General features: G+C 34.3%; 2 protein-coding genes across 8 annotated transcripts in view; one reads left to right on the forward strand and one right to left on the reverse strand.

Moving 5' to 3' along the window:
- BBIP1 (BBSome interacting protein 1) overlaps positions 1-13,381 on the forward strand; it is a 44,680-nt gene that overhangs the window by 17,074 nt on the left and 14,225 nt on the right. Inside the window, exons 5-6 of one of the 5 annotated variants that reach the window (XR_200309.3) lie at positions 3,342-3,503; positions 10,096-10,326. The gene's annotated coding sequence lies outside the window, so the exon portion shown is untranslated. Of the gene's footprint in view, positions 1-3,341; positions 3,728-10,095; positions 10,327-13,381 lie in introns of those variants that run through there. The other 4 variants (XM_045068802.1, XR_006603164.1, XM_004763865.3 and 1 more) reach the window with 4 other exon arrangements.
- PDCD4 (programmed cell death 4) overlaps positions 1-13,381 on the reverse strand; it is a 29,469-nt gene that overhangs the window by 1,710 nt on the left and 14,378 nt on the right. For 2 of the 3 annotated variants that reach the window (XM_004763856.3, XM_004763855.3), the window contains exons 5-11: positions 11,954-12,067; positions 9,511-9,732; positions 7,808-7,905; positions 6,770-6,884; positions 2,546-2,653; positions 2,194-2,304; positions 994-1,133 (exon numbers count right to left, since the gene is read on the reverse strand). In XM_004763856.3, the coding sequence (XP_004763913.1) occupies positions 994-1,133; positions 2,194-2,304; positions 2,546-2,653; positions 6,770-6,884; positions 7,808-7,905; positions 9,511-9,732; positions 11,954-12,067 (908 nt within the window). The remainder of the gene's footprint in view (positions 1-993; positions 1,134-2,193; positions 2,305-2,545; positions 2,654-6,769; positions 6,885-7,807; positions 7,906-9,510; positions 9,733-11,953; positions 12,068-13,381) is intronic. The other variant, XM_045068801.1, reaches the window with a different exon arrangement.

Consider the following 13,381-nt stretch of genomic DNA (forward strand, 5'->3'; position numbering starts at 1 on the left):
GGAGACTGAGATGGGGAACAAAGTAGTAAGTAAGAACCCTTACCAAAGTTGTCAGTATTTACTGATGTATACCACTTGCACAAGAGTGATGCCATCACCAAGCAAAGGTCTATATATATATTTTTAGAGATCTGTATTTTCAAACTTTTTTTTTTATCAAAGTCATTAAACCCTATCTTCCTCCTCCTCTATCCATGGCTTTTAAACTTTCCAGAGAGACAGTACCAGCAACTATTTTTTCTGAGATTTCTCACAATCGACTTCAATAAAAATAGACAAAGCTTTGCAATTTTTTCAGATTAAAAATTATGAAGACTTAAAATGTATATAAAGCAGACATACACAAATTTATCTATTACTAACATTTAGACCTATTTATAATCTTCATTATAAGCTTTATTTTAACCACAAAAAAACTCATCAACTCCTAAAGAGTCAGATCCCAGTAGTACAAATATATTATCTCCAAAGAATCACACACATCCACTTTCCAATGAGGTAAGATTCAATTAGACTTAATTCTCCATTCCGTGAAGGAGAAAAAGGAAGCTACATGGAGTTCAGGAATGAGCCTAGATCTTTGAGCCAGGGAAGGTCTAGATTCATCCTTGGCCTCTATTAATGTGTGACTTTAGGAAAAGTATACCACACACTTTCTTAAACCTCAATTTTCTTATCTAACTGGTGTTAATATCTACTCTAAAATAATATTTCAAGTACATAGAACACAGCCTCGTACACAGAACTACTACACAAAGTTAGATTCCTTCCAGTGAACAAGGGCTTCATGAAGTAGGCATGTATAGTTTTGCAAAATAAGTTTTGCCCATTTTTCCATAAACTCAAAACAGATGATTTTCACTCCTAAGTAGCTTTAGGGGAGATGTTATTTTTCTGACAGAATTCCAGAATTCTTCTGGAATGACAGAAAATTAGCTAAGCCTTCCAAGCACTTAGCCAGTATCTTATGTAAAAGAAGTAATAAAGTATTACCTTGAAGGACAAAGATCTCTGAGTTGTTTGGAAATTATTCCAGCCTGAAAACATTCTTCTACAAATCGCTCAAGCACAGAGTATGAATGTGGAACATCCAGATTAATGTCTGGAATTTCATTGTAAATTCTCTCATAACCCTAAAACAAAATTATATATAGAATGTTAGCCCATATGAAATACATAATGCCATACCTATCACTGTCATCAAGCTACATTTAAGGCCTTAACTCTTCACAAAATTAGACTGAAATCAGATCTGATCCTTGGAAAGTACAGACAGCAGGTATGTTTGTTATAGAATGTTTTCTCTAAAATTGTTCTCTCAAGAGAGTTTAGGCAGATATCAGACACTGGACACATTTCTTCATCTACTTCTCTATATACATTTATTACTTTTTAAAAATACAAGGCAAGGGGCGCCTTGGGTGACTCAGTCATTAAGCATCTGCCTTGGGCTCAGGTCGTGATCCCAGGGTCCTGGGATTGAGCCCCACACAGGCAGGAAGCCTGCTTCTTCCTCTCCCTCTGCCCCTGCCTGTGTTCCCTCTCTCACTGCATTTCTGTCAAATAAATAAATAAAATATTTTTTAGAAAAAATACAAGGTAAGTAAGAACTTCACTATTTTAAATAGGAATAAATGAAAGTGTATTTGTTAAAAGATCATGTTAATGTTGTTTCTAGATATAAAACAGAACTTCTCATATCTTAAAAGTAGAACTCTTGGGACGCCTGGGTGGCTCAGTTGGTTAAGCAGCTGCCTTCAGCTCGGGCCATGATCCTAGGGTCCTGGGATCGAGTCCCACATCGGGCTCCTTGCTCGGCAGGGAGCCTGCTTCTCCCTCTGCCTCTGCCTGCCTTTCTCTGTCTGCCTGTGCTCGCTCGCTCTCTCTCCCTCTGTCTCTGACAAATAAATAAATAAAATCTTAAGAGAAAAAAAAGTAGAACTCTTGAGTAAGAACAATCGCATCTTTAAAAAACCCACTGAAGAGATACTTTCAAGAAATGGCTACAACGGGTCAAACATAATCACAACCATTTAAAAAAACAAAACAAAAAAAAACAACTACAGGCATAGTATTATTAAACATACCTGAAAGAAAATTTCATTGACAATTCATAATCTTTATTCAATCATTATACATTTAAAGTATTATATATTTAAGCCTAAAAATTATGCAAAATAATGTTATACTTACTCTTTTCATTTGGTCCAGAGTAATGGTAGAAGATTTCCAAAGAGATTTTAATAAATCCAAAATCATCTTAAATGTACTTTCTCCAGTTGACTCTAAAACCATTACAATGGCCTAAAAATTGAATGAATGAATGAATCTTTGGTCATTAATTCATATAAAGAAACTGCTCCTAAAATATATCAGATTCCTTTTGTCTGACATGTAATTATAATCACTATAAGAAATTAAAAACAACTTACTCCCTTAATATTAAAATTTAGAAAAAAAGATATGCTATTGAAGAAGCATTAAGTTACTATAGTGCAAAAAGGAACACTTAATAATTCTCTGTGGAATGTCAAAGTAATCTTACTTCATATACAAGCTCATGGTGAAAATGAGGTACTTCCAGTTCCTTAAGGCAATGTTCAGCTTCAGATATGTCTCCAGAGAGTAAATACTCTTTCAGCAGCATATCAATCTATTAAATTTAAAAATTGAGATATGTTAGAATTCTTAGTTTTTATTTACTTCTTAAAGATTTTATTCATTCATTTTTAGAGAGAGCACACATGTGTGCGCAGAGGGGGAGGGAGAGAGATGAAGATTCTGAAGCAGACTCCACACCAACCAAGCACGGAGCCCGAGGTGGGGCTCCATCACACAACTGCCAGAGCAGGACCTGAGCCAAAACCAAGAGTCTGACTTGACTTAACTGACTTAACTGACTGAGCAACCAAGGTGCCCCTAGAATTCCTAATTTAAGAAAAAAAAAAAATCTGTGCTTTTTGTCTATAGGATTTACTTATTCTCAAAGCAGGTCACAAATAGCTGTGTAAGAACATATAGACTCGAAACAACACTATCATGACAAATTTTTTTTAATAATTAAAAAGTAAACCCCTGATGGCAGCCACCTGGTCCTCTGGGCCAGCTGCTCCAAAAACCGTGGCCACCTGGCTCCTATGTGTCCTGTGGTTCATGTCAGTCACCAGTCACCACAGGACCTTGGAGAGCTGCTGCCATCGCCACCACCAGTATGGAGGAGACACTTAAGTGCAAGAACCTCAAACTGGAGTAATGTATTAATAAAGATCCAAAACTAAATGATGCTACACAAGTACCAGTTTACTGTACAAACTACACAGCTCATGTTCCTTGTTTTCCAGCACCCAACATAACTTGTAAGAATTTTGGTGGCAGTGAAACACGTTTTACTGGAAATGAAGTTGGTTTTCTCAAGCCTGTATCTTGCCGAAATGTAGTCCTTTCCATTCAGCCAGCAGATGGGAAAGAGGAAAAGGAATCCCAGAAATGGCTATTCATACAAGGTAGCAGTTGCACCGTCTCTTTTCCTCGGATGGTTGGGAGCAGACTGATTTTACCTTGGATACCCTGCCTTGGGATTTGGGCTTCTTTGATTTCAATAGAGCACTCTCAGTATGTGAATTTCCAGATTTTCCTTTTTCTTCTTCAAATACCACCTCGTGGATTCTGTGTAACTCTGTTTTATTTTGTTTTGTTGTTTTACTTAAAAGCATATTATTTAATTGGACTTTGAGAGCTGTGTGATAACTGAGTCTTATTACTGTCTCTATGAGACTGAAAGCTTATTACCCCAATATTCTTTAATGCCTTTTCCAAAGGCAAGTAGCCCCTTGTCATTTTCACTTCTGAAAATTAAAAGTATGACTTATTCACACACAAAAAAAATACACCCTCAATTTTTAAGTAGTTCATAATTATAAAGAAAATGCAGTACTTTAGTGTGTCTTAATAATCACTGAGATCTAGGAATAGACTCAAGATGTACATGGCCTGAGTTGGGACCATAATGCTTCAATGTTCACTGTAAAACAAGGGATGTTAAAGACCACTAGAGGGCACTGACTGAAAGTCTCAAGATGGGATTTTTAATGAACTATCACAAACTTTCACTTCCATCAGGATGACCTTAGTAGTGCACTGGCAGCCAAAAAATAAGTGATAATAGAGCTTTACGAGACGGAGCAAAATGTATATACTCTCTCTTTTCTCTACAGCTAAAGATTTGAAACCAATTATCTAAAACATTCATCAGTAATTCAGCTTCTAGTTGTAGCTAAAGCAGCAAGACTTGACTTTCTTGTTTAAATAAATCTCTATGACTCCAGAGAGAAGGAGGAAAAGTTTTCCAGCAAAAGAACTTCAACAAGAATGTTCTTCCCTATACACTGCCTTTTAAAATCACTTTTGCACCTAGTACAAAATCAATGAATATTGACTGACTGAATTAAATAATCTCATTTAAGTATCTTTGACTGCAACTTCTGTAATGTACTTTCATGAAAGGTCAAGTAAAATTTGATCAATAGAATACATCCTAATGAATAATTCCTATTATCCTGCTTTAGAAAAGTAAATATTTAAAGCATGGCATTTGAAGTGTTTTTACTTTATAAATGTAAATTAATATATTTAATAGATTGTATCATTTAGAGTTTTGTAACTTTGTTATGCAACTTTAAGTATTTAAATGTTTCCCATTATGTTCAATGCATTTTTTTGAGAATGATAAATTATAAACATGTGTATACATTTCTAAAAGTCCTCTTTGTCCAACTCATCCTTCCAGGTAAAAATAAATGAATATCCAAATAATGCAATCCTGAAACTCATATTGGCAGTTTTACTTTGGTTTTTATCTTGAAAGTTTTTTGCTTGAGATAATTCATATAAAATAGTTTGACAGTTTCTCAAAATAATGATTTTGGGGTAGTATTACCATCTTTTTTTTTTTTTTTTTAAGTAATCTCTACCCCAACATGAGGCTCAGACTCACAACCCTGAGATCAAGAATTGCAAGTTCCTCCAAATGAGAAAGCCAGGTGCCCTCAGTATTACCATCTTAACAATCTTACATCTTTCAATCCATAAATATAGGTTATCTGGATAGCTTTTTATTTATTTAGGTCTTAATTTATTGCAACAATGTTTTATAGTTGTTGGTATATAAGAATAATATTTCTCTTGTTAAATCTATTCCTAAGTATATTAATATTTTTTATTCTATTGTAAAAGCAATTGTTTCCTAATTTCACTTCATATCATTCATTGCTAGTGTACAGAACTAGAACTGAATACTGTATATTGATCTTATACCCTACAACCCTGCTGAATTCATTTATTAGTTGACAGTTGGTTTTTTGTTTTTTTATAGATTCATTCAGATTTCCTGTATATAGATATAGATCATGTCATCTGGGAATAGAGATAGTTTTATTTCTTCCTCTCCCACTTAGATGCCTTTTATGTCATTTTCTTGTCAAAATGTTTTGGTATCTTGACTGCGTTTACAGCTCAATCTTTCCAACTTGAAAAAATTTTTAAAAGCAGATGTTGCAGTCATGACATTACAAACCCCAACTTGCCTACTTTAAGATATATAAAAGCAAACTGGTCAAAAATCTGTACTTTCAGCTCCTTAAACCCCAAACTAGGTACACATATCATTAAAAGATTAAATACCGAAACTATAGTCACATGAAAAGATTATACTAAAAAATCAGAAGCACATGAGCTATAAATCTTCTAATTTTCTTAACCATCTGCAAGTAAGATTAAATACTTTTTCTGGCTTACAGTTATAGAACATTACTTTATTACCAGAAAAAAAAGATCCATAGAGGGGCACCTGGGTGGCTCAGTGGGTTAAGCCTCTGCCTTCAGCCCAGGTCATGATCCCAGGGTCCTGGGATTGAGCCCCACATCGGGCTTTCTGCTCAGCAGGGAGCCTGCTTCTGCCTCTCTCTCTCTCTCTGCCTGCTTGGGATCTCTCTCTCTCTCTCCCTGTGTCAAATAAATAAATAAAATCTTTAAAAAAAAAAAAGATCCATAGAGAATAAATCTGGCATCTCAATTATTTTTACTTTTAAAGCATGCATATAGGTAGTGACCTTCCTTAGAAAAATCCACCACTCTGTTCTACTCTAGTGTTCATAACTCATAACTTATGATCTTACGGTATTCAGTTTCAAGCCACTCATTTAAAAATGTAGTTATTTACTGAATAACTAAATTCACAGTATTTGAAAAATTTTAAAAACCAATATAAGACTTCAGGCATTCCTTTGAGGTTCAAACATAGCCTTCTTATGAAAGCCCTTTTAACTTAACTCAGTCTTATTTTTAAGTTAGGGAAACCTTAAAAATTTAATAATGAATTATATAATTCATGTATAATTTAAAGCACCAGAGTATAAAGCCAAATATATAAAGGTTATCCAATTTTCCATTTGTAGCTTCAAGACTGAACTTAATTTTTTTTTCTAAGATTTTATTTATTTATTTGACAGAGATCATAGGTAGGCAGAGAGGCAGGCAGAAAGAGAGAGAAAGGTAAGCAGGCTCCCTGCTGAGCAGAGAGCCCAATGCAGGGCTCGATCCCAAGACCTTGGGATTATGACCTGAGCCGAAGGCAGAGGCTTTAACCCACTGAGCCACCCAGGTGCCCCTGAACTTAATTTTTGTCTGCAAAAATACCAGCTAGAGGGTATAGTTTACTCCCCTAGAGAAATACATGTAAATTAAATTAAAGACAATACCCAGTAGTTGTTACCTCTTTAACAAGGTGATTAACAGACTGCTGCCCACCTCCAGAACCCCACACACTGTCTTTGCGCTTTCCACCTTTAGACATACTCAGGAGTACAGTAGCCTTGTCCAGAGCAGCTCTACCAAAAAAAAAATAATAATAATAACAACAATAAATAACTTTGGCAACTTGGACATGATTGAGGCTGACCTAAAAGCTTTCACGTAACCTAAAAGAAACCTAAAATTCAAAAGTCTTTTTAAAAAACTACTTTTTAAAATAAAAAGTTGGGAGCAAAAAAAAAGAAAATTTGCTTTTCATGTTAATATTCTCATACTTTTTTTCTTTTCTAGTCAAAAGAAATCTAACCTTATTACAAAATAATTCATCTAACTGAAGAGAAACATTTTGCATAAAACTTAACCTCTATGGATCTATGCATTTCCACCAGGGAAACCACTCCACTCTGATCTGAGTAGTCCTAGGAAAATTAACACCTACACCTGAGAAAACCTAACACATGGCTAAGACCAAATCGAAGTTTCCAGAAAGTTATAAAAATCATACAGGATGACTCCCAAATATTACATTTAGCTTAAAATTAATTATACCAAAGAACAAGAATAAAAAACATTTCCTAATATTGCTGTAGCAAATAAATATAAAATAAAATTGAAAATGGGCTCCTTTGTTAATACTGTCCATTTTACTAGAGTATTAAATAGTTACAGAATGCAATTCCTGAATGAAAACTTGGGCAGATCTTAAACATTCTCAGTCCAATCCCTCCATTTTATAAATAAGGAAACTGAGGCCCAGAGAAGAGTGGTGTGTGACATAAAGGTAGTAGCTAAGTGGTTTAGCTAAAATCCCCAACTTCTACATTATAGTACTGTCCTCTTCCTGTTATAGCTGTCAACAATCTCAATTTTGTTTTAGCAGCAGAGAATGCACACAAATGACAGAGATCTGCAATGTCTGAGTAATTCAAATGTCATTTCAATAAAATCCTGCAGAATTTTCCCCTTTCAAAATTCTAAGTAGAAAAATTAATTTACTTACCTAGCCTGTACACAATCTACAGTTCCTTTGTAACTATCAATATAGGTATTACATAAAATTCCATCTCCAACAGCTCTAGCAATAAACTGGCCCACCAACTACAATAAGAAAAAAAAATCTATATAAAAAAATCTAAAATGAACCTTTACAGGACACAATTTCTAAACACATAAATGATGAAGAATGGCTGAACTACATAGTCAATATCTAAGATATATGGGAATATTCAAAGACATCTACTTAGCACCTGCTAGTTATGCTCAGCATACACTCCCACATCTTACCCTTCAAGATGAGTACTATGGGCAGGGGCACATTGCTCCATTCTAATCCCCCAACACCTTTGCACACTGCCTGAAAACAGTGTATCATCAAAATTACTTGTTAAGCCAATGGCCTAAATTCAAGAGAACAAACCAAAAAAATGGGACTAGGTGTTCTCAAAAACTGATTAAAAGAATTTATTATATGGTGGAAACTTTGTGTAGAAATTTCTGTCTGAAAGTATTTCATAGCATTACTTATTTTTGTTGCTGTTTTTGTTAAAGCAGGCTCCACACTCAATGTGGGAGCCTGAACTCATGACCCTGAGACCAAGAGTCTTATGCTCCACAGACGGAACCAGCAAAGTACTCCTTTTCATAGCATTATTTCTTAAAAAATTGGAAACGACTTTAGTGTCCAAGAATAAAGGATAGATACATAAGATGGTACATTATATGGCCATTAGGAAATGCGTTTACATTTTATGGTTTTAAGAAAAATCAAGTTTATAAATTAGAATATACAATGTAATTCATTAAAATGCAAGGATATAAAAAAAAAATACATTGATATATACCCATAGAAAGTAAAAGAGATTTAACACCAAAATGTTAAAAGTTGTTATTTTTGCCGGCCTTGCTTCCTTTTGACATTTATTTTTCAAAAATGCCATAATATGTATTTAAGTAATCATTTCTTAAATATAAGAGTACTGCTACAAAAAGAAAAAAAAGTCCACGTCTGAATAACTGCTCAATACCTTATAAAGACTACTGTCCGTCAAAGAAAAGTGTAACAGAAAAAGCAGTTAGAAATTAAACTACCTATACTCTATTCCTAAATTAACATTTAAGTAAAGTGCTCCTACCTTGATTTAAAAGTTGTTTAAGTAAATACCAACGATTTCACACATTTTCAATTTCAAACCAGAAAGTCACATTATAGTATCAGCATGTATTAAATCTAATAAAAGTATAAGACTTTGAGGACAAAATCTAAACAGAAACATAAATCATTAATTTTCTAATTGTTTACCCACAAAACTACAAAAGGGAACAGAAAATATCAGTTAAGCCAATTCAATCTTCAATTACAACAATCTACATATTTTTAAAATCCCAGCTCATATAACAGCTTAACCACATGTAACAGAAAATATACAGACAGCAAAAACAAAATGACCTATAAACTATACAGAGCATGGGTAGAAAGTGGGATATAAAATTACAGTATGATGAAAACTACATTTGAAAAAGAAAAAGAAAAGAAGAACAGCTAGACAAAAATACACTAAAATGTCAGAGGGTTATTTTTGTGTGGTAAAAAATATGGGCCATTTCGTCCTCTTTATCTACTAAAATTTCCTAGGAGCATGTATTATGTCTATAATTGGAAGTGTAGTGGGGGAGAGAATGAATAAAAAGAAGAGTCATACAAACCTGTGGTGCTCTAGGAGTATCCAATGCCAATTCAGGTAGATCCTTCAATAATTTGTCAAATGATTTTTCTACATCATTTGTGCTCATTACTGTCCCACAAAGGTCAGAAAGAAGCTTAGATGTCATTTCTCTATGACTAGCCTTTCCCTCCAATGCCAAGGACACTGCCAACACTGGTACTCCACTTTTCATTTCACCAAGATTTAAATCTCTCAGCATTTCCTATTTAAAAAACAAAAAAACAAAAAAACAAAACAAAAAAAACTAAAAAGTATATATCACTGCCTTTAATTCAATATAACTTTAGTTTCAAAAATTCAACATTTTATCCATATATCCTTACCTTTTTCCCCTTTGGAAATAGTAAGATAAGCAGTCAAATTTTGTAGGCTAGAACAAACACATCTTTCTGTGCATATAAAATTAGATATTGATTAACTCTGTCAAGCTTTTACTATCTGAACATCACTGAACGAAGAATGTGAATTATACTTAAAACAATTAAACTATACATTGCAAATAAGTTTGTTGTTAGGAATTAATTAACCTTGCATCTTATAATTTTTTAAATTTTTTCTATTTAAGTAACCTCTATACCCAACATGGGACTCAAACTGAGGACCCCAAGATCAAGAGTCACGTACCCTTCCAACTGAGCCTATCAGATGTTCCTAATTTTCAGGAATATTCGTCTATGAATATTTTTGGTGAGATTCATTTTACATTATCATAATTGTTTATACTCTACTTTCACTCAGTTTTCTCTTCCCACCATAGTTTATACTGTTCATATAAAGTTTAAAAGGAGATCTTAAACTACTGTTTTTAAGTGGAATTATTTCTTTAAATGCTGGGATTAAGTTGAAATTTCCTATTAAAAATGTAATAGCAGCTGCTAATACTAACTACTGTATATAATGTAGCAAGCATTTTAAAAGCCACTTTAGTTTTTATTATCTTATTTAAGACTCAACCCTTTCAGGGAGGTATTGTCATCATACCCAAAGCAAAATTAAGTATTTACTGAGGACGTAACTGGAGTGGCCAAGTTGAAAGTGAAATAGTCAGTTGACCCTACAAGCTAACTTCTAACTCAGTTACTTAGAGAACCTTTCTTTTTACTTACAGGATGCCAGGTTTAAATACTCAGGGTACTTAAACCATGTTATACTACTAAAAGGGTGCCAAACTATTTTCATAGCCACCTAACTGGTGTCTTTGTTAGCAGTCTCTTCCCACTGAATTTCCTCTTTCCTGGACAGTGCTTGAACAACTCATTGCTTTTATTTATTATTTTTAAGGAAGATTTATTTATTTGACAGAGAGAGACACAGCGAGAGAGGGAACACAGGCAGGGGGAGTGGGAGAGGGAGAAGCAGGCTTCCCACCAAGTAAGGAGCCCCACGTGGGGCTCATGACCTGAGCCCAAGGCAGACGCTTAACAACTGTGCTACCCAGATGCCACTAACTCACTGCTTTTAAATAAGATATTTCTCTCTGGAAAACTCTTCAACCATCTTGCCCTGTCAAGCTTCTAGTCATTCTTATATAAACTCAGAATCATCTTTTCTATTACTCTCTATTTTATGTTTCCCTAACACTCTGCTTATAGTACTACTCAGTTAATAAATACATAGTATACGTCTAGTCCCATGCTAGGTAGATAGGATTTTAATAGTCTACCCTTACAGGACTGAAGCTCTTCCTCTACAACAGAAGGCTTCACGTTATATATATCACTTCCCTGACTAAGCTTCATAAAGGAATCACCTATTACAAATTCCTTCACATGGTATGCACTGAACAAATATTTGTTTCATATTTAAGTCCTACAAATCTAAGTATATCAGACCTCATGGTATCAGACAAACCAAGAAAGCCAGTCTGAAGTATAAGAGTCTAAATGTAAAAGCCTTTTAAAGAGTTGCAATTTTAAAAAAAGAGAAAGATTCCTTTTGGCTCTCTTGGTTTCTGTATACATTCTTATTCAAATCTTTATATCCGTGTTCTCTTTCTTGGACATAACACAAAGATAAATTTTATCTTAATCCTGAGCATGGAAATAAACATCCAAAACACAGAACTAAATCAGACATTTTTTAACCAAGATCCCTGAAGAGGTTTGAAAAAATCCATAGATGCTAAAAACTATTATAATTTTATATAATTTAATTACAAAAATATATAATTACAAAAATTATTAAAATATTACTGTGCCATTTTTCAGGGAAAGAAATGGCATATAGTCTTCATCACATCCCAAATAGGAAAGAACTAATCTGTATTAAGGAAATTTTACTCCATGTCTTAGAAATTCATTTATACCAAAGAAAATGCTGAAACTTAATTCAGTGATCCAAGATCATTTTGGATCTGATGTTCTGCTTTTAACGGTGTTTTCTTTCCTATATTAAATAAATCATACTTGTAATTTTAAACCTACCGCAACTTCATTAGTATCTCCATGCTCAAAATATTCCTGTATGATTGGTGTTAAAGTCTTCTCAAATGCTGTTTCATCCAAAGGCAAAACTACAGTTTCATAAACACAGTTCTCCTAGAAGGGAAAGGAGATAAAGAGTTTATAGATTAATGAACAAAATATTCATAAGAACTGAATTTTTCTTTTTTTTTCAGAGAGTAAGCAAGCACGGGATGGGGAGAGGGGAAGGAGGGTCAGAGAGGGGCAGAGAGAGGAATCTTAAGTAGGCTCCATGCCCAGCAAGACCCTGATGTAGGCCTGATCTCATAACCGTGAGATCATGACCTGAGCCGAAATCAAGAGTTGGACATTTAACTGACTAAGCCACCCAGGTGCCCCTAAAATTCTGTATTTTTAATTTTATATTCTGACTTATAATTTAAATATAAATTACATATTTTTATATTCCAACTTAAAAATTAACTATAAAATATAATTTTGTTTTTAATTTTGTATTCTGACTTTATACTCCAACCAATTTTATTTTTTATATATATTTTTTTAAGATTTTATTATCTATTTGACAGAGAGAGAGATCACAAGTAGGCAGAGAGGCAGACAGAGAGAGAGGGGGAAGCAGGGGGCTCGATCACGACCTTGGGATCATGACCCAAGCCGCAGGCAGAGGCTTTAACCCACTGAGCCACCCAGGTGCCCCTCCAACCAATTTTTTATTCCACCCTCATTCAGGGCAAGAAAAAGATATGTTACATGTTTTGATCACTGATACTAAAACAGAATCTATGTCACTCTTCTTTTACAAGTTTGAATAAATGAATAACAGAGATTAGAACCATTAACCACAGCAAATATGACTTGCTCCCAAACTCTGATATTTTGTTAATTTTTTATCTCTCTCACAAAACCAATCCTTCATTGACCAAAAAGCTTTAACATGGCTTCCTATAGGTCATACCTAGTATTCTCATTAAAACCTCACTTTAAAAAAAAAATGGACGGTGGTACCTGGGTGGATCAGTCGGTTGAGTGTGTCTACCTTCAGCTCCGATCGTGATCTCATGACCTCGGGGTCCTCGGAATCAAACCCCGCATCTGGCTCCCTGCTCAATGGAGAGATGGCTTCTCCCTCTCAATTTGTTCCCCCCATCTCCCTGCTTGTGTTCTCTCTCAAGTTCTCTTTCCGCTCAGGTCATGATCCCAGCCAGGGTCCTGGGATCAAGTCCCACATCAGGCAATAAGCCTGCTTCTCCCTCTCTCCTCCCCACTCATGTTCTCTCTCTCACTCTCAAGTAAATAAATAAAAGTATTTTTTAAAAATTTTTAAAAAATAAATTTAAAAATCTCTAAAGAAAAGCAATATTCAACTAAAATTTCAAAAATGGAAGATTACTCTCAATTTTCTATCCCTTTGTCCTCTGCAAAAACACC

Source organism: Mustela putorius, unplaced genomic scaffold (genome assembly GCF_011764305.1).
Source record: "Mustela putorius furo isolate JIRA1106 unplaced genomic scaffold, ASM1176430v1.1 tig00003909_pilon_pilon_pilon, whole genome shotgun sequence".
Taxonomy (NCBI): Eukaryota; Metazoa; Chordata; class Mammalia; order Carnivora; family Mustelidae; genus Mustela; species Mustela putorius.